Source organism: Chiloscyllium punctatum, chromosome 2, assembly GCF_047496795.1.
Source record: "Chiloscyllium punctatum isolate Juve2018m chromosome 2, sChiPun1.3, whole genome shotgun sequence".
Taxonomy (NCBI): domain Eukaryota; kingdom Metazoa; phylum Chordata; class Chondrichthyes; order Orectolobiformes; family Hemiscylliidae; genus Chiloscyllium; species Chiloscyllium punctatum.
Genome location: NC_092740.1, coordinates 128,067,649 through 128,089,637, shown reverse-complemented (window position 1 = coordinate 128,089,637; position 21,989 = coordinate 128,067,649). Strand labels below are relative to the sequence as shown.

At 40.5% G+C, this 21,989-nt stretch overlaps 1 protein-coding gene across 6 annotated transcripts in view; it reads left to right on the top strand.

Moving 5' to 3' along the window:
- The window catches only part of LOC140489230 (phosphatidylinositol 4-phosphate 5-kinase type-1 beta-like), a 160,123-nt gene that overhangs the window by 115,343 nt on the left and 22,791 nt on the right, over positions 1–21,989 (top strand). For all 6 annotated transcript variants that reach the window (XM_072588565.1, XM_072588575.1, XM_072588547.1 and 3 more), the window contains 6 exons: positions 7,474–7,685; positions 11,614–11,697; positions 13,621–13,669; positions 15,305–15,389; positions 17,030–17,188; positions 20,991–21,135. In XM_072588565.1, coding sequence (XP_072444666.1) covers positions 7,474–7,685; positions 11,614–11,697; positions 13,621–13,669; positions 15,305–15,389; positions 17,030–17,188; positions 20,991–21,135 — 734 coding nt within the window. The remainder of the gene's footprint in view (positions 1–7,473; positions 7,686–11,613; positions 11,698–13,620; positions 13,670–15,304; positions 15,390–17,029; positions 17,189–20,990; positions 21,136–21,989) is intronic.

Here is a 21,989-nt window from a genome sequence, read left to right as displayed (position 1 = left end):
CGGGTGCCATCTCACCAATGTTCTACACAATTGAAGCAAGACCTCTTTGCACCACTACTCGAAACTTCTTGTAATAAAAGCCAAATTACTGCTTGCCTCCTGAATTTACTGCAAGAGTTAGACTAGGAATATATCTATTCCTCTTCAGATTTCTAGGTTAGAAGGAACCACCTCCACTCAATAGTTAACATTGCAAAATCTGGGTCATTAGGAATTTCAATTTTTTTTTTTCAAAATAGATACAGGAGGAGGAAAGGATAGCACTGTCTAACTTTGAGACTTGATTGCAAATGGTAGGTTTCAGTGCTGTACGATCTAGAAAAACCTATCCAGAGAGGGTATCTCAGTTTTTCAGTGTCTCCTACATATTAAAGGGGTTGGTTTTAACTCAGTTTCCATTCCTTGCCAATGGGACAAAGCATGGTATAATAACAGCCAGTTTGAGTGTTTGAATCCCTACAGTGTGGAAACAGGCCCTTTGGCCCAACAAATCCACACCGACCCTCCAGAGAGTAACCCACCCAGACCCATTCCCCCCTACTCTATAATTACCCCTGACTAATGCACCTAACCTACACATCCCTGAACACTATGGGCAATTTTAGCACAGCTAATTCACCTAACCTGCATATCTTTGGATTGTGGCAGGAAACCGGAGCAACCAAAGGACACTCATGCAGAAAAGGGGAAAATGTGCAAACTCCACACAGACAGTTGCCCGAGGATTGGAATTGAACCTGGGTCCCTGGTGCTGTGAGGCAGCAGTGCTAACCACTGAGCCACCGTGCCACCCCCTTATTGGCACCCAAACCAGTGTGGTAAAAGTCATAGAGTCATAGAGATGTACAGCATGGAAACAGATCCTTTGGTCCAACTTGTCCATGCCGACCAGATATCCCAACCCAATCTATCCCATCTGCCAGCACCTCGTCCACATCCCTCCAAGCCCTTCCTATTCATATATGTTGCAATTGTACCAGCCTCCACCATTTCCTCTGGCAACTCATTCCATACACGTACCACCCTCTGCGTGAAAAAGTTGCCCCTTGGGTCTCTTTTATATCTTTCCCCTCTCACCTATGCCGAAAATGTGTTGCTGGAAAAGCACAGCAGGTCAGGCAGCATCCAAGGAACAGGAGATTCGACGTTTCGGGCATCAGCCCTTCTTCAGGAATGCTTGGATGCTGCCTGACCTGCTGCGCTTTTCCAGCAACACATTTTCAGCTCTGATCTCCAGCATCTGCAGTCTTCACTTCCTCTCACCTATGCCCTCTAGTTCTGGAATTAACTCCCCTTAATCTTTCACTTGAAATTGCTAGCTGTATTTGTAGTCCCCGCATTCCAACTGGGTATAGAATCAGAGATTTGTCACATGGGTTCCCTCCACATCCCTCCCATTACCAAGTCAAGGGGCCTATTCTCCTCTCTTAGAGGAAAGGAATGTGTTTCATGATTCATTTGGGTGATCCTTGACTGTCAAACAGTGTCCTTCTACCCAGCTCATGTGTTTTCTGAACTGATGGATGAAAGTGTTGAAAGAAAATAAAACTAAATAAAATCAGTTTTCTTTTAAAGAAACACATTTCTGAGATTTAAGGTGTTTAAACTTGCTTGCTGTGGAGCCAAAAAATGTCTGGAAGGTCGACAAACCCTCTTTAAGGAACTCAGCACAAACATGTTTTAGAGAACCTTGTGCATTGCGATAGAGATTTAATTTGACTGTAAAGCTCTTTAAGCCATCTGGATGTTATGAAACATGCTGTACTCGTAAGTGGTTCCTTCTCTCTCCCTGTCGGATGGGAGGAGAATGTAAAACTTTTCTGTGCCATTCATCCCACATGAGCACTCTGGGTGCTCAATGTACAATTTCATATGCATTCTGATCTGTTTGCTTGATGCACTTAAAGATTTATAGTATTAAATTGAATCATGGTATATAAGTTTGTGCATAGTATATTGTTAGTGACCTTTTTGAATGATGGATTTTGTTGCCAAATGTGACGCCTGCAAAGTGAACTGAAATGAGAAAGATGCAATTGTTTAAACATTAAAAGGTTCAGGTCATGGGAATTGTAATTGAAAAGGAGTGGTAGGAGACTGGAATAGAAGGGTACTATAAAGTTTGTGGTCTGTCTGAAAGCCACTGCTTGCCTGTTCAAAAGTAACTTGCAAGATTATTCAAAGAACAATCATGTTTGAACAAAGTTAAAAATCACACAACACCATGTTATAGTCCAACAGGTTTAATTGGAAGCACTAGCTTTTGGAGCGCTGCTCCTTCATCAGGTGGTTTTGGAGGACACAATTGTAAGACACAGAATTTATAGTAAAAATTTACAGTGTGATGTAACTGAAGTTATACATTGAAAAATACCTTGAATGTTTGTTGAGTCTTTCATCTGTTCAAATACCATGATCGTTTCACTTCTTTCATGTATAAATCACAAAACGTTTTTTTAAAAGTTAAATTCTCAGGTTAACTGTAACAATTGGTGTTAGCCAGACAATATGTTGAAGGTATTAGCCCCCCGCCCCCCCCCCCCTGTATTCTCTGTCTGTGCCATAATGTTTAGACTGATTCTAATCTTAAAAAGTGAGATCACAGAGTCTTACATAAATCCATGCAGTTTTTGAGCTATGTTGAAGGCATCTTGAAACCTATTGTACAGGGGATCCCCAGGTTCTGTCGTGACACTACGGATTTCTTACAGAAACTCAGCATCCACGGACCAGTCGAACCGGGAACATTCCTCATCACAATGGACGTTTCTGCACTCTACACCAGCATCCCCCACAATAATGGCACAGCGGCAACAGCCTCAGTACTCAACACCAACAACTGCCAGTCTCCAAACACCATCCTACAACTCATCCGCTTTATCCTTGATCACAACGTCTTCACCTTTGACAACCAGTTCTTCATCCAGACACATGGAACAGCCATGGGGACCAAATTTGCACCCCAATATGCCAACACCTTCATGCACAGGTTCGAACAAGACTTCTCTATGCAGGATCTCCAACCAACATTATACACCAGGTACATTGATGACATTTTCTTCCTCTGGACAGATAGTAAGGAGTCACTGCTAAAACTACACAATGATAGCAACAAGTTTCATCCCACCATCAAACTCACCATGGACTACTCTCAACTATCTGTCTCATTCTTTGATACATGCATCTCCATCAAGGATGGACACCTCAGCACCACACTCTACTGCAAACCCACAGACAACCTCACAATGCTACACTTCTCCAGCTTCCACCCAAAACATATTAAAACAGCCATCCCCTATGGACAAACCCTACGCGTACACCAGATCTGTTCAGATGAGGAGGAACATGACGGGCACCTGGAAGTACTCAGGGATGCCCTCATAAGAACGGGGTATGATGCCCAACTCATCAACCTCCAGTTCCAACATTGCAAGGAACCGCAATGACCTCTTCAGGAGACAGACACGTGCTGCAACCGACAGGGTACCCTTCGTTGTTCAGTATTTCCCAGGAGCTGAAAAACTACGCCATGTTCTTTGTGACCTGCAACACATTATCAATGAGGATGAGCACCTCACCAAGACCTTCCCCACACCTCCACTGCTTGCCTTTAAACAACCGCCAAACCTCAAACAGATCATTGTTCGTAACATGCTGCCCAGCTTTCAGGACAACTCCATACACCCCTGTCACTGTAGGTGCTGCAAGACAGGTCAGAGTGTGGACATAGATACCACCATTACACGTGTGGACACCGCCCACCCTGTACATGGCAAGTACTCATGTGACTCAGCCAAAGTTGTCTATCTTACACGTTGCAGGCAAGGATGCCCTGAGGCATTGGGGAAACCGAGCAAAGTCTATAACAACGGATGAATGAGCACCGCACAACAATCAACAGACAGGAGGGTTCCCTTCCAGTTGGGAAACACTTCAGCACAGGGCATTCAACCTCGGACCTTCGGGTGACCATCCTCCAAGGCGGACTTCGGGACAGGCAGCAGCGAAAAGTGGCCGAGCAGAGGCTGATAGCTAAGTTCCATACCCACAGGGTGGGCCTCAACCAGGATCTTGGGTTCATGTCACACGACAGGTGAACACCACTGCACTATACACACACAGACACTCCTATACACGCACACCGCGCACATGTACAGACATTCGTGTACACAGGCACGCACACAGGCACTCACACTCTTACAGATGCACACTCCCACATACTCACATGCATCCTCACAGACCACTCTATGCTCACACACACATATACACTCTCTCTCACAGACACTCCCAACCCCCCCCACCCCAGACACAGATACAGACACACACACTCCCACACTCGCACATGCACCCCCTCACAGACTTTAAGACACTCTAAACCCACATGCACATACACACTCACTCATACTCTCAACCCCCCACCCCAGTCAGAGAGACACACACACACGCACACACATGCACACCCACATGCACACACATACATAATACGTTTGTGGGTTGAATTTGTACTTGCAGAGTTACATTGTACTTTGCTCAAAAACTGCATGAATTTATGTAAAACTCCCTTATCTCACTTTTTAGATTAGAATCAATCTAAACATTATGGCACAGACCGAGAACACAGGGGGCTAACACCTTCAACATATTGTCTGGCTAACAGCAATTGTTATGGTTAACCTGAGAATGTAGCTTCTAAAAAAAAAGTTTTGTGATTTACACATGAAAGAAGTGAAACGATCATGGTATTTGAACAGATGAAAGACTCAACAAACAATCAAGGTATTTTTCAATGTATAATTTGTTACATCACACTGTAATCTTTTGCTATAAATTCTGTGTCTTACAATTGTGTCCCCCACAACCACCTGATGAAGGAAAGGCGCTCCGAAAGCTAGTGCTTCCAATTAAACCTATTGGACTAGATTAGATTAGATTACTTACAGTGTGGAAACAGGCCCTTCGGCCCAACAAGTCCACACCGACCCGCCGAAGCGCAACCCACCCATTCCCCTACATTTACATCTTTACCCAACACAACGGGCAATTTAGCATGACCAATTCACCTAACCTGCACATCTTTGGACTGTGGGAAGAAACCGGAGCACCCGGAGGAAACCCACGCAGACACAGGGAGAATGTGCAAACTCCACACAGTCAGTCGCCTGAGTCGGGAATTGAACCCAGGTCTCTGGCGCTGTGAGGCAGCAGTGCTAACCACTGTGCCACCATGCTGCCATGGACTATTACCCGGTGTTATTTGATTTTTAACTTTGTACACTCCAATCCAACACCAGCATCTCCAAATCATGTTTGAACAAAGTTTTCAAGGACAGAAATGCCATTTTCAAACATTTATTTTACAAGAACTCTCAACTTTAAAAAAAAGTTGACAGCTAAATTTCAGTTGTCCTTCCATCATGGCTGGTTTTCATTCTCCATCTGTCTGTTCCTTTTTCCCTGGCCCTGCACTCTTTTTAGACTACCCTCCTCCCATTTTGCCCCCCCCCCCCCCCATTCCTGTTATAAAATTTTTAAAAATTAATTTATATAGCATCTTTGACGTCCTCAATGTCACACCTTTACAACCAATGAAGCACTTTTGAGAATCTGCAATCACAGTTGTAATGCATCATTGCTTTTGCTGTCAGTAACTTCTGGTTGCTTCTCTCTAGCTGCTTGTTCATTTATGATTTATTATCTCCCACATACCGGTGTCTGGGCGACGGCAACAAAGCCCAGGCTTTGGGGGGAATCATAAAACCACTCAAGCTGTAGGAGGTGCACAGAAACAAGAGGCTAGTTAACCCATTAAGCTGGTTCAGTCCTTCGGCCCATTAATCCATTTTGATATTTTTATGTTCGCCTTCCAAAAAACTTTCAATACAATCAGATACTTGTGGTCGGATCACCCCTCAATCTTGTGTTTATACTGCATCTATGGCCTACAGTCCATTCTGGACACTGCACATCAGAGACAACACATAGGTATTGAGGATTGTGACCCCGATTCCGCTGATCAATGGCAGGGCTTAACGCATTCACTTAAGATGGAGAAAGAAAGCTAGCGTGATATTGCTAGCATCCATGAGAGGCAGTGCCATTCCAATAGATGAACAACAGTAAGACCATTGGGATCGAAAGCTCAAGTTTAAAAATCTGGGAGTGGCGAACATGCTCCTCTGAAGAGGAGAATCTGCCCCGAACACAGTTGTTGGGAGAAACTGGAAAGTGGAAGCTGTTATAAACTAGGTGATTTTTGTGACATTTTTTGAAAAAGAAATTGAAGGTTAAAGGTGATGTGATTACATTCATAGTGGTGAAACAAGACTGGCAACATTTTCAAGGCTGAAATTGGATCCTTTGCCTGTAAAGAGATTTTTTTGTTTGAAAACAATTTTGCTTTATTTGCAAAATGACAACACTTAGCAAAGGAGCATTAAGGACACTTTGTCTGTGGCATTCATTGAGTACCCTTGTATCCTCTGGACAGTTTAATTGTTTGCTTCCCCTTCATAGTTGAGGTCAGGAACTCGTCACTGAGGAAGAAAATAAATGGCATATTCCTTTCATCTGTGAAGGATTGTTGATTGCTAGCTGTCCAGATTAAATTGAATTTTTTGAAATATTTCAAAAGCTAGCAATATTTCAAAGTTCATGTTGAAAATAGGTGACAATAAAAATCTGGCAAAATTTAACACATTTGGGAGAGGTAACCAGAAAGTTGCTCCAGGAGAAAGGGTTCGGGAAACATCTTAAAGGAGAGAAAATGACAATCAGGCTTGACAGTAAACAGGTAGGAGAAGAAGAAAAGTTTTACTTCCTTTTGAAGGAGCTGCGTTGATGTCCATTCAGGAGGCATTTGATTCTGTCAGTGTATATAGAAAGTGGTGTTGGCATTCTCCCAAGCAATTCAAGGAGATGTTCAAAGCACAATTAACATTTACCAGATTATTCCAAGGCTCAAAAAGGCTTATTTGTTGCATTCTTCATGGCAAGCTTTCTTCACTGCCTCAGTTCAACTGCTGCTGAAACTCTCAGGCAACCATTTCGTTCCTGTGCTCTTTGCCTGGTCACCCATTGTCACCCTCCATAAGCATAAGCTGATCCAAGGTTGTGCTGTTCATATTTTGAGTCTCTCCAAAATGTTCTCCGGTTACCTCTGGGATTCTCCCTGTAAACCTTTTAAACAAGGTTTTTACTCCTGGTGCTCTCATTAAACTGTAGCACAGTGTCAAATTTTAATGTGTTCCTGTGAAGGATGTTGGTTTTTTTTTTCACACTGTGAAAATTGCTATATAACTTAACAGTGTAAATATTCCTGGGTATTTTAATTCTTCTTTGTGTTCCTATGTTTTCACTTTCTCTTTTGGGCATTGAAATTGCCACTAACCCAGTGATTTCAAACTTGTGTGACTCAGTAAATTATATTGATTCCATCTGCAGCTGAATAATAATTGGGCATTTTTATGCTTTCAGGTATTGGAAAGTTTCAAAATCATGGACTACAGTTTACTTTTGGGAATTCATAACTTGGACCTGGCTGTTAAAGAGAAGGAAAAAGAAGCAGAAAATCTCCAGATGACCACAGATGGGAAACGCCTGGGAGTGCAGAAGGTCTTGTATTCCACAGCTTTGGAATCTATACAAGGTGCAACCAAATCAGGAGAATCTGTTGGAACAGATGACATGTAAGTTGTGTTAGTGCCCTCTTCCTTGGCTGTTATTCTCCTTGGTGAAACTGATTACTTTGTTAGCAGTGGAGTCCCAGGCTTGTAGTTGGGAGGCAGCTGTGAGGTTTTACCTTCTAGTTCATGGTTCAAATGCCACCTTGGCAATTTCAGAATTTGATATTTTATAAACTGGGAATGAAAGGCTGATTTTAGTTTTTAATTTATAATAACAATAAAGCTGTTGAATTACTGATGTTCCCATTCCTTTTTGTCTATCTTTCTATTTCTATCTCCCTCATGTCTTCATCTGTTTCCCCTTCAATCAGTTAACTGAAGCACTACGTGAGTTCCATTCACCACTCTTGGTAAAATTTCTCCTGAATTCTTGGATTTATTTGTGACTATCCTCTATTTCTGGCCCCCACTTTTGGACTTCCTGCATAAGTGGGAGTATCTTTAGTTTTTCCATCAAATGTGCTGCTTTTTAAGAGGGAAAATAAATTCCCGGTTTGTTTGGACCTTCCTGATCATTTATAACACTCGGTTCTGGTATCGCTCTAGTAAATTTTGTTTTAGTAGCTTTTTCAGTACCTCCATATCCACTTTATGACTTGGAGATTGGAGTCTGACACAGTGTCGAATCTGTAAGAACTTGTGCATTTGCATCAATACCTTTATCTTTAAAATGTCATTCTACGAGCAGAGTTAACATGTTCCTTGCTCAGCTGATAGCACTATGCAGTATTTGTTACTCTGATAGAACAGTCATAGAACAGCATTTCTTTTAGAAAGATATCTCCAAATTCATATCAGGAAAAGTATGGTACTGAAATATTACCAGCTCCATGAGCCTTCCTTATCACTTTATTTGTGGAACAGTGTCTTTCTAACAGAAAGCCAAGGACAGCTCCCAATCAAAGCAGTTACTTGTTCTGTTACTGCACTGCCTGCTGATTGCCTGCCTGATGAATTGTATCATCTACCTCATTATTCTTCAGTTGACCAAGGATCTAACTGTTCCTGATTGTGCCGATCAATTTGGAAACAATAAGTATCTGATTGTGTTCAACTTTTTGATGAAGGCGAACACAAATAATTCCTATCTGAAGATGATGAACTGTGAGAACAATTAGAGAGCTAAGGATATAAAGTCTGAAAAGAAGCAAGTTCAAATGGAAGTCTTATCAGGTGTTTCAAGGATCAATTGGATCCAAAGTATTGTTTAAATGATGAGTCAAACAAGAGTTATAAGCAAATAAAACATAAACTTGTAATATTTTGATATTTTTGAAAATTCAGACACCAGTAGTAAACAGTTGATTTTATTTAGCATTTTATTTCTATGCACATTGGAAGTGTTAAGAAAGGAGTTAAATGATAGGCTGGTTAAGCTTGGAGGTAGAAGAATAGATAGGATGCATTAATTTTTATTCATTGCATGAATGCTTATGTGCTTATGCTAATAGCTATTATTCAAAGAGTCCCTTCTAATCTTTATCAAGTCAATTCCATAGAATTGACTTGGTTTTTATAAATCTCTTGTTTAAATGTAGCTTTAAGAGCTTTAAGTTAGTTTATATAAATCTGAATTCTGTATTACATAGAAATTAAGTTAAAGGATTAAAATGCTGTTATTTTATTTGGTTTAATTTCGCTGCCATATTGAATCTATTTCATTGAAGCAATGGAGCTGCTTTACTTTTTCAGATTTGCCATCAGTGCCCAAAAACTGATGCAATGGGAGAGTGCAATACTCCCATTTTGGGAGGCTACTTATACATTTGCACATCTTGGGTTAAGTGTATTTGAAGAATGAAGAACAACATATTGATGATGGCTAGCTTAGATTTGTGTGAAGCTCCATGATATAGCATCGTGCTGTAGGTGCTTCCTGATATTGTGAATGGAGAATCCTACTCTCAATCCACTGTCATCAGACTGGTGCTTCCTGTGACATGTGTCCAATTGATAGAAAAAAATTACCCAGATTGAATCATGGTCAAAAGAGGCTATAGATAACCTGATTAAGAATATAATATTTCTGTTTTTAAGATAACATTTTAAAATGATCTTGCGTGCAACAGAATATACCACCTCAAAGTTGCTTTACAAGGGGAAATGGCCCACTTTGTTCCAACACATACGGATGTGATAAAATCTCTTTGTTTAAATGGATTTTTACAACTTCATTGGATCAGCCTTGCCTGACATGGATCTAGTGATGAGACAAAGTCCTCCTTATCAGTCTCTCAAGTTCTATCCATACACAGATTAGTAACTTTAGAATTATCAGGATATCAACCTGATAATGTCATCGGTCACCTTCTCTGGTTTCTATCTCACGTTATTTAATTCAAAGTTCTTATCTTTGTACCTCTGTTATTTTTCACCCCTACTGTCTTTTAACACTTTTATACATGTGTATTTCCTTGGACTCTATCTCTTGTATATCTCCTTCACTGTAGCACCAGTGACCAAACTTTCAGCCCCTTGGTCATTCTCTGAAACATCATTCTTAAATGCTTCCACCTTGCTACTATTCTGTTTATTAAAGCTTTCTTCAAAATCTGGATATTCCACAGTCTTCTATCACGGTTTTTAGATTAGACTCCCTACAGTATGGAAACGTACCCTTCGGCCCAACAAGCCCTCACTGACCCTCCGAAGAGTAACCCACCCAGACCATTCCCCTACCCTATATTTATCCCTGACTGATGCATATAACACTGGGCAATTTAGCATGGCCAATTCACCTGACTAGTACACCTTTTTGGAATGTGGGAGGAAACCAGAGCACCCAGAGTAAACCCACACAGACACTGGGAGAATGTACAAACTCCACACAGACTGTCGCTTGAGGCTGGAATCGAACCTGGGTCCCTGGCACTGAGAGGCAGCAGTGCTAACCACTGAGCCACCATGCTGCCCTTTGACACTGTTGGATATTTATTTTATCACGTGTGTTTCCTTTGTACATTTGTTACTTTAGACACTGTATAACACAATCCATTTGGGAATGTTGCTTGCTGACACTGGGTTCACAAAAAAAGTGAGGAGGTCATTCACCTTCACATGCCCGTTCTGACCAATCAGATTGTGGTTGATTTTAAAAAGCGTTCTATCCAAGATTGGCCTTTCATACCAGTGAAGGTGATGCTTGTGTATAAAGCATAGCCATGAGTTGGCTATTTCCACCTTGCAGTTATCTTTTGGCAAATTGATGGATATTGGATTCAAAACATTCTTTGGACCTCAAACCTTGCTGCCACATGGGAATTTTTTTTGGCATGTTGGCATTGCTACTTGGGTCAGCATTCATTGCTGGTGTCTAGTTGCCCTTGAGAAGGTGGTGGAGACCTGCCTCTTTGAATCGCTGTAGTCTATGTGCTGTGGGTTAACCCATGATGCTGTCTGGGAGGGACTTCCAGGACTTTGACTCAGCGATATTAAAGGAACTGTTAGTTATGTACTGTTTAAGTGTACAAGCTTCAAAACATGGCACATCGCACCACGGGTGGTGATGAATGGTAGAATCTGGCAATTTACTATGACCCAGTGCATAACTGTTCAAGAAATGTTGAAGCAGCATTGCATTTAGATCGCTGGCAGTGATGGGCGAAACTACAATAGGTGTCAGCTGTAATCCAACAGGCTCCAAGGAACTTACTGTGTGAATAGAGGAGACACTACCTGATTGGTCTTTATAACCCGTACATTGAAATATCAATGATATCTAGAACTATATTCCAAAATGAAACCTTTGAGTGTATTTAATCCAGAGTTCAGGGCTTTCAGCTATATTAAATATAATTCTGATAATTCCTGGAAAGTAATTCTAACCATGAATGGTAATGAGTGTGATTGAGTTAGACACCCATTCCCTCTTTGTTTTTTTTAAACCATTCTTTGTTTTATATTTCTTATTGTTCTTGTCTTCTTTTTCCAGAATGGGTGGTATACCAGCCAAAAATAATAAAGGCGAGAGACTTCTACTTTACATGGCCATTATTGACATTCTACAGTCTTACAGGTATCGACTGCATGTTTCCGATTAGTTTCCTTCTGTGAGAGTTGTTGGTGTTTTCACTGTCCCAGACAGGACTTTCATACCAGTGTAAGTGAGAATTATGAATATAGCCACAAGTTAGTTACTTGTGTCTTGAAGGTTTCATTTGGAAAATGGGTGGATACTAGTTTTGAGTATTCATTTGAAGTCAAATATTTGATTCAGATTCCAAATATAAAGCACTTCCTCCTCCCTTTCTAAAAAAAAACAAGTCCCACCATCTCCACACCCCATATCTAGGACCAATGTTTTTGATTGCTCCCCACTGAGTTCAGTTCCAACCTGCGAAGTGGGGTTAAGTGGTTATTTTTACCTCAAGAGTCCATGTGTGCCCAACAGCAAGAGACTCCATAGGGCTACATTAGGGTAGGGAGATGGTCCTCGGAGATAGAAGTACTGAACAGCCTCGGTTATCCAAACATCAATTATCTGAATTTCAGATTATCCTAACAAGATCTCAAGGTTCCAGTATATGCATTTCAATTGAAATAGAAACATTCTATTCCTCATCCATTTAATGCATCATTTTATAAATTTGAACAGGAATATAGATGCAAGTATGATTTAATAAATAATTAACTTCAAGTATATACTCTGTGTGACTCGTTCCGTTTTGCAAACCCAACAATTTTTTTTCTTCAGGTCATTCTCTGAAAAGTTAGGTCAAAAAAAAATGCACTCGCACTTTTCACTTCCATTGCTTTTTCCTCCTATTATCCCATGACAACATTTTTTTTTCCCCAAACAAAAAGTAGTTCAATATCTTTAGCTGACAAGAAAATTTTTTTGGTGGGGGAGAGCAAATCGCAGAGAGTTAGCACATGTGAAATAAACAGGAGGAAATGTGAGGAAAACATTATCCTCTTTTTAAAAAAAAATTGGTGAGGATGGAAACTGAAGTCAGTGAAAATATCTACCCCTGTGTTGTTCTCCCCCTGTATTTTGTGCCTCTCTCTAAGGGCTTGGCGGTTGCTGAGGAGAAAGGGATACCGCATGGTTAGTCTAGATGGCAGGACAACACCAAACAGAAAGATGTTGGCTGCTCTCTAGGACCAGGATAAAACTGAGGAAAATGTCAGTGAAAAATTTCAGACTTCAGTCAAGCTCTAGCCAAAAAGTGATTTTATTTTAAAATATTGTGAATTTTTATGCAATATCCAGTCCTTGTACACATTTTATCAATTGAATGAGATAAAAGCTCTGTAAACATGCTTTTTTATGTAATTATATTCAGTATGGTTTCCTTTGTTTACGAGGCAGCATGGTAGCTCAGTAGTTAGCACTGCTACTTCACAGTGTCAGAGACCCAGGTTCAATTCCCGCCTTGGGCAACTGCCTGTTTGGAATTTGCACATTCTCCCCGTGTCTGTGTGGGTTTCGTCCAGGTGCTCTGGTTTCCTCTTACAGTCCAAAGATGTGCAGGTAAGGTGAATTGGCCATGCTAAATTGCCCGTAGTGTTAGGTGCATTAGTTAGGGGAATGGGTCTGGGTGGGTTGTTCTTCAGAGGGTCGAAGGGCCTGTTTCCACACTGTCGGTAATCTAAAAAAATCTTGTCTAAAAAAAATACTCACCACCCACCTCATTCGGATAATCAAGGTTATTTGGTATATTGCTGGACCCAGAGAAATAGAATTTTCGATGTGTAGCTAGTATGTTATCCCAACCGTGTTTAATAATAAACTGGGAGTTCGAAACAGACTGTGGTTAGAAATTGGCTGTTCCGTCCCTTAGTTTTCTTTATTTCTCATCTGGTGCATAAGAAATCACTTTTGTAAATGTCATTTAGCAGAGATGGAATACACTTTCAATTTACAGGTTCAAAACAAAATGTAATTGCAATTAATTTCTGCTTTCAAATACTTAACTAATTTACTTCTCCCCATAAGGTTCATTAAGAAGCTGGAACACTCTTGGAAAGCACTCGTCTATGATGGAGTATGTTTGCATTTAATTTATTTTTATGACTAAAGTAACATTAAATGAAAAGATGTAATTACTTAACAGCAGCAGCTAAGGGAAAGTGGCCCTCAAGGGAATGAAAACGTTGAAGAAAACACTGTGTATTTTCATTCTGTAATTTAGTATTGAATAGTAAGAAGATGAAAGCAATAATTTGATAAACAAATGTAAATGTGCCACATTTCTTCTTGCATTATCTAGAATGTAAAGCACATTTCAGTTCATTTGGTCTATACTGCATGTGACCCTCTTCTCACCCCATTTCATCTCTCCTATCAACATATTTCCTTTCTCACTTGTATTTATCTTAATGTTTGCTTCTGTCTCCTCAACCACTCCCAGCTGTCATGAGTTCCACAGACTCATTATTTTTTGGGTTTTTAAAAAAAAGTTTTTGAGTTTGTGATTGGATTCATTAGTAACTCTTTACACTTATAATCTTTGAGCAATATTCTGTCTTGCTTGAGGGGGACATGCTGTGAGGTGAAATGTAATAATGCACTTTCTCGCTCTTTTTACTTCATGTAGGCTTAATGTGCTCAAAATACATCCTGTGCTTTGTTTACATTATTGTTTTCCAATTTAAAATAGACGTGTCTTATCTATGGTAAAAATAGCCCTTTTCAAAAGTTATACAAATGTTGAACATTGCATTCCGATGTTCCAAGTACATAGCTATGACTTCAGTGAAGGTCGTGCATCTTTTTAGTAAAGATAAATTGAATATGGATTGTTTTGGTATGAGGTTGGTATCACGAAGGTTGTAACCTAATAAATTGTATCTAGAATTTTAAGCTGTCTCCACAATTCAACTGATGCAGATTGAGATTCAGAAACAGGAGAGGGATTAGTTCCGAACAATGATCCTGATTCTGCTGTGTAAGGAGAAATATTTTCTTGAGCTATAACTGGCTGAGATTGGAAGATTGTTGGCACCGTAATATCTGACAGTCAGTGCATAAGAGTGACTAATAGATATAATCTGTTTCAGGATATCATTAAAGCAATTCATCATGCCATGTTGCTCAGCTATGTATTGCTTGGCACTGTGTTAGGCACCAAAGTCTAACTATCTAGTTGTGAAGGTTCATTGCCAAGGTACATTGACACACACAATGCCATAGAGGATGAGGGCAAGCTTTCAGATTATCTTCCCCTATTCCAGGTTTTTATCATGATAGCATCTTGTGAAGTATGAGGGAAAGTGGACAGGCAGGTTCTGCCTTGGTGGTACAACTTGTTTTATAGCTGTTAATTGACAAATTCAGTTGGCTTTAACAAAAGGCTGGTGCATTCTCAAAAACATGGCACTGAGCAGGCTGTGTAATAAATTAAAAACTGAAAAGACTGCGGATGCAGTAAATCAGAAATCATATAATAAATTACTTATTCTGAGGAAGAAGGAGGGAAAGTTGTATGATGAGGCAGAGTGTCCTCATGGTGCTGTATATGTTCGCAAATAGTAGTGATGTCGAGAAAAATGGTGCTGAGCAAAATCTACTGGAGCACCGATGCAGTCACTTTCTTTGATTGCCAAGCCTTTTCAGGGGCAATTCTACAATACTTTGGAGAGACATGGCTCGTCCATAATTCCCTTTTCTCTTGCCATAGGACTCAGTTTCAGTCCATAGACCAGGATTCTACGCTGACCGCTTTTTAAAGTTTATGAGTAGTCGAGTATTTAAGAAGACCCTGTGTGAGTACCAATGAATATTTGATGGCTCGTTGCAATCTGCCTTGTTTAAATATGTTGATAGCTACTTACTTTATTTCTCTGCTTTCTCAGAGTTTATTTCAACAGAGGCCATTTGTCCCATTGTGCTTGCATTGGCTATTCAAATAAGCATCATTTCCTTGTGCCAATCTCCTGCTTTTACACCAAAACCTTGCCTTTCATTTTTATACAAATAATTGACCAATGCCCACTTGAATGCCTCAGTTGAAACTGCCTCCCCCAGACGTCCAGGCGGTGCATTCCATATCTTAACTACATGCTGAATTTTTCTTTTCCGTATTAACCTTGCTTCTTTTGCAAATCACTTACTCTGTGCCAGCTCATTTTTGTTCCTTTTACAAGCGGGAGCAGTTTCTCCCTTTCTACTCATGATTTGGTAACCTCTAATAGATTTGCACTAAGCCTTTATCTGTGCAAGGAGAACAGTTCCAACATCTGTAATCTATCCTATCTATCAACCTAACAAGAAAGGTGAGCAATCACTTGTGGATGTAGTGTATAGGCCCACTAACCAGTGTTGCAGGACAGTGTATACCAGAATAAATAAATGGGGTGTGAGCGAAGAGTAATCATGGAGGACTTTGTATTGTACATGTAATTTGGGGAAATTCTGATTGACAAAATTAGCTTGGAAAATCAATTCAGAGTGTATTCAAGATAACTTCTTAGAGCAGTATTTTCTAGAGCCAACTTGGGAGCAGACTGTGTTTTAGACAAGGTGTTTAGTGAGGCAGGATTAATCAATAACCTCAAAATAAGGGACCTGTAGACAACCTTGACAGTAATGTGCTCAAATTACACATTCAGTTTGCAAGTGATTTGTTTAAGAGTAGTTTTTTAAACAAAAGCAAAGATAATTATAAGGGTTTGACTGTCGAGTTGACCAAAATGAGCAACTCTGTTAAAATGTGATACAGTAGACATGCAGTGGCAGAATTGTAAGGAGATATTAAATAACTCTCAGCAAAGATTTGTCCCAGTGAAAAGGAGAGGCCCGAAGAATGTTGAGTGATCCATGGCTAAGTAAAAAAGTGAAGGATAGCATCAATTTGAAAGAAACACTGCAAATCTCTGAATGAAGTGGTAGGTCAGAAAATTGAACAGGTTGTGAAAAGTAGAAAAACTGTCTCAAAAATGTTGCAGAAGGAATTAGAATATGAGAGAGCTGCCTAGAAATATGAAAACAAATGGTGAGAATTTCTACAAGTCTTTAAATAAGAAAAGGCAAGCTAATGTTAACTCAGTTGGCTGGATGGCTAGTTTGCAATGAAGAATGATGCCAATAGTGAGGGTTCAATTTCTGCCCTGCCTGAGGTTCCTGTGAAGGACTGTCCTTCTCGGCCTTTCCCCTCACCTCACAGGGTATGGTGACTCTCCAGTAAAACCACCACCACACTCTGTCTAGTTGAGAGAGCAGCCCTGTGGTCAGATAGAAACAAAGCAAACTTTACCTTTGCCTTTCTCAACAAATGACCGTAGTGAGAACTGCTGTCTGTCCTTCAAGAATGCAACACGTTCAATGCTGCCTTATTAAATGGAATTAAGTATGTACTTCAAGTTGTCTTTCAAGTGAGATCCAATATTTTTTTTTCACTACACAGCATTGCGGCCGTCTCCCTCAAAGAAGGCTCGCAATTCCATTCCGGCTTTAAAATACATAGGACAAGAAGTTTCATCCTCTGGAACAATGCAGGATACAACTGAGGGAAAGAATGAGCTGCTATCTGGAACCAGGAGCTATTTTAGTCTTGATGGAGAAGGTAATGCATGGAACTTCATTTGTCTTTAGTGAGAGCTTAATTGATCTGGAGTTAATGCAGCCTCTCTTATTCCCCAACCCCCAATATTAAATGGCAAAAGTTAATTGTTTAATCAACGACACAATAAGAATGTAGATCCTGAAACTGTTTTTGTGGGACCATTGAAAGCTTAGTTTTAAAAATATTCTTTAACAAAGAAAACTTTGATTAAATAACTTAATTTAATCATTGTGTATCAATGGATTTGTCCCACTTTCAACAGTCCTGTATGAAATCAGTCATTTTAATGCCTCTTTTGGATTTTCGGTCAACTGTTTTCTTTCTTTGAAAGGAAGGCATTCTAGGATGTGTCAAGTTTGCAAACAGTGTGTCTGTAAACATTTTCCATTTGAACACTAACTTGTAATGGAGCTGCTTGTCAAAGATCTCCATGAGGTGAGGGTGAGATCAGACACCGTACGTGTGTATGGGTGTGTATCCATTGACTTTAGACTTGAATAGGTTGGGATGTTGTTTTGTAATAATGAATCTAACTTTCCAAGAAGTGCAATTGAACAGTGAATTTAAAAACAAGCCTGTCCCATGTTGTTTCATATTGAACCTTTTACAATTGGAAAGAAAATGTAGCCTTGTAATTCTGATTAGTCCCACTCTTTCCTAGAAACCCTCCAAATTTTTCCTTCGCTTTTACCTAATTCACTTTGGAACGTTATTTTTAAATACTTCCACCACCCTTTCAGTCATCACATTCCAGATTACAAATTCCTGCAGAATTCCTTCCATTCCCCCTACCCGACACCACCTGATTACGCCCCTCACTGATTAGCTTTTGATCCATATCCCCTGGTTACTCACCCTCCTACAACAGGAAACAACTTCTGTGCATCTGTTCAGTTAAAATGGAGGTGGCATAGTGGCTCAGTGGTGAGCACTGTTGCCTTATGATGCCAGCAACCTGGATTCCAGCTTTGAGTGTCTGTGAAGTCTGCATGTTCTCCCTGTGCTCCCTGTATCTGCATTGTAGGGATTCAATGATTCTATATAAATGTCATAATGATTTTGAAAAAGTTCCCTTCTCCAAGGAACTGTTCACACAAATCTTTTCTCTATCACCCCTCCTGAAGAGTGATTCACAGAATCAGATACAATACTGCAGTTGCAGCTCAACAAGTGTTTAGTTTGACCTTTTTCACAAAATCAGCTCAGAACCCCTACAGTGTGGATGCAGGCCGTTCAGCTGATCAAGACCACACTGTATCCTCTGAAAGGCATCCCACTCCCACTCTACCCCTGTAACCCTGCATTTCTCATGGCTAATCCATCTCACTTGTATATCACTGGACACTATTGGCAATTTATCATGGCCATTCCATCTAATCTGCACATCCTTGGACTGTGGGAGGAAACCCATGCAGACATATGGGGAACATGTAAATTCCACACACAGTCACCCAAGGGTGGAATCGAACCCAAGTCTCTGGCACTGTGAGGCAGCAGTGCTAACCACTGAGCCACCATGCCTTTCACTTTTCTATGAATGAAGTGACACACCTTTAAAGGGGTGCAGGAACCTTTTGTGTCAGTTTGAGAAAACTGTTAAAAAGCACTTGGGATCTTGGGCTTTATAATTAGAGGCAATGAGTCCAAAAGCGAAGAGGCTACAGTAAACTTGATTAGGTATTTATTAGCTTCCATGTGAAGCATTATGTTTAGTTTTGGACCCCACACTCTTTAAGGAAGATGTTAAGCTATTAGAGAAATGACAGAAAATATTTATTATCATGGTACCCAGGGCTACATGATGACATCCGTTTTTAATGGAGTGACTAAAGAATTTGGGATTTTTTGTATTACAGCAGAGAATGGGGAGAGGAAATTTGATTGAAATTTTCAAAACCAGGAAAAGTTTGGAGAGAGTCAATATAGCAAAGCTATTTCTGGATTAGTGGTGCTGGAAGAGCACAGCAGTTCAGGCAGCATCCGAGAAGCAGTAAAATCGATGTTTCGGGCAAAAGCCCTTCATCAGGAATACAGGCAGAGTGCCTGAAGGGTGGAGAGATAAATGAGGGTTGGGTTGGGGAGAAAGTAGCATAGAGTACAATGGGTGAGTGGGGGAGGGGATGAAGATGATAGGTCAGGGAGGAAGGTGGAGTGGATAGGTGGAAAAGAAGGTAGGCAGGTAGTGGGGCATGTCATCGGGACAGTGTTGAGCTGGAAGATACATGAGAGGAGGGTGGGGGTGGGGAGAAAGTAGCATAGAGTATAATAGGTGAGTGAGGGAGGGGATGAAGGTGATAGGTCAGGGAGGAGGATGGAGTGAATGATAAATGAGAGGAGGGTTTTTACCTATAGCAAAGCTATGCCCGTTGATGCAAGGGTTGAGAACCAAAGGACAGGGATTGAAGGTAATGCTGCAAAAGAACCAATGGTGAAATGAGGAAAAATTATTTAATTGATTGGTTAGTATATGAATACACTGCCTGAGATGGTTGTAGAGGCAGATCCAATCATCATTTTAAAAAGGAATTGGATAGGCACTTGCAGGGCAACAGGGGATGACTGGGGAAGTGAGATTAGCTGAGTTGCACAGAGCCATTGTGCATTCTTTAGAAGACCTTAAGTGAATTTGATAGAGGTGTTTAAAATCAGGAGAGGTCTGGACAGAGGATATTGAGAGCAACAATTCCCATTGTTGGAAAGCGGAAGAGCAAAACAAATAACCAGAGGCGACATGAGGGAAAAAAAATTTACACAGCTCATAATCAGGATAGGGAATGTAATTTTGACCCACACTATCTTATTGTTCTCCTTCATTCATGTAAGCTTCAAATTTGCTCACATAGTATTATAATAGTTGTACAACAGGCCAGATCTTCCAAATGGTGGCAATGATGAGCAGATGGTGGCTGGAAAGATTTTCTGCCAATTTGATGTTTCATATTTCTTCCTGGATCTTCCAATCCCTATTGGCAAAGAAGTGTGCAAGGCAGCAACCCTAAGTTTTTAGGAGAGTGAAATAGAGGTGGGGAAAGGAAAGGAACATAGACCCCTTTTAGATAATTTGATACTTTAAATGGGATTCTGAAGATAGGTTTTAAATGTTGTGACTAGTTTTAGGGGAGGTAGGGATTAGGTAGGCAAATAGGTGGGTGGTTGGGTCAGGGACTGTAGTCAGGTGGGCTGGTGGTGTTAGATTGGGAGGTAGTCAGCGGTTTGTCAGGTAGTGGCCATTTTGCGTGGGCAGCTTGGATCATCAGGTTGTGTTGGGACAGGAGGCAGTAGGGAGGTGGTCATGAGAAGCTACTTGAATGATAGGTTGGCGATGATCTGGTCAGGTTGAGATCTAGGGTTGGTGGGATGTGTAGGTCTGGTGTGGGGGATGCTATGATGGGTCAGGATGTGGTCATTTGGTAGGCAGTCAGTGGTCAGATTGGGATAATGAGTAGAGAAGTGGTCAGGCAGAGCTATCTTAAAGGAGGAGAGGGTGAAGCGCAGAGCTTAAGATCTCAGTGGCTAAAGATGAAGTTAGGGAAGTTGGGTGTATGCAAGGCACCAGAGTCAGGATCACAGAGATTGAACGACTGTACGGGCTGAGAGAGGCTGCAGAGGTAGGGACCATTCAGAGGAAACTCGGGACGTGTGGGTGGGTCAGATAGAGCACCAGAAGTGAGGAGGAACTCACTTAAATAAGCAGGGCCTTATTTAAATAATTCTAATTAATTCAAGAGCAGGTTAATTGGATACTTAATAGTCGTAACATTTTGAAATTCTTAACGTAGACCTTTTGTTTTCATCATGGCAGCAATAGGATATCGTAGGCGACCGGACCTGCTCCCCAGCACTACATCGTTATATGAAGCAGCCTCCTTAGCAACCACCCTTTCCTCAACGTCCTTATTTCTGAATGAACAGACACCATCTGAAGGAACTGCAAACTCTTCACACAAGTACGAATCCCGTAACTTTGTATAGTATCCTTGCTGTTGAATATTGTATTCTAATTTGGCACATTACAATCTGCTGAATTTCCAAATGTTGCATTGATATCAAACCCTCCAATGTCAGGTTTAAAAACTTTTCCAATAGTGTGTCTGTGCAAATCTTTATAGCTCGTTTAATATGAGCTCTGGTATTGTGGCAGATGTTGAATATTTTATATGCTTTGAAGCACTAAATTGATCTGAAATGTTTTAAGGTTTGTGATTGACATTTTGATATATTCTTCCCTCTTGCTGATTAGGGAATAGAAACAGATCATTACCTTTTATTGTGTAATCTGTTTCCATCACCATTCCTCACTCTTGAGATTGAGTCTGATGATAGTAGTGAAATTTAAATTGTATTTCATTATTCTGGAAACTTCACTTATTGGTATCATGTGCTGCCTTGTTGCATTTGAGAGCGAATTTGAAAATAATTGCCCATGTTAACTGTATCAACAAGAACTTTGCAGGATTTACTTTTTGGATTGTTAACAATACTTTTTTTCTCTTCCTCTCCAATATTACAGGTTCATTTTGGTAACAGCCTGTATTGTGTGCCTTGTGGCTTTTTTTCTTTATAGTTTAATTTGACATAGTGGCAAATGTTACTAGAGTAACGCGTAAAATGCCACGTGATGTTGTGAACAATACTGAAACTGCTGGGGAGCTTGATTTTGTTAGGCCATTCATAGGTGGAGTGCACAATTATAATCTCTCAATCACATATCATGTGAACACCCATTTCTGTAAACTTGTCAAAGTTTGTATTTTCTCAAAAGATATATAGCTCGCACCCCTACTATCTACTAACCAGCTTC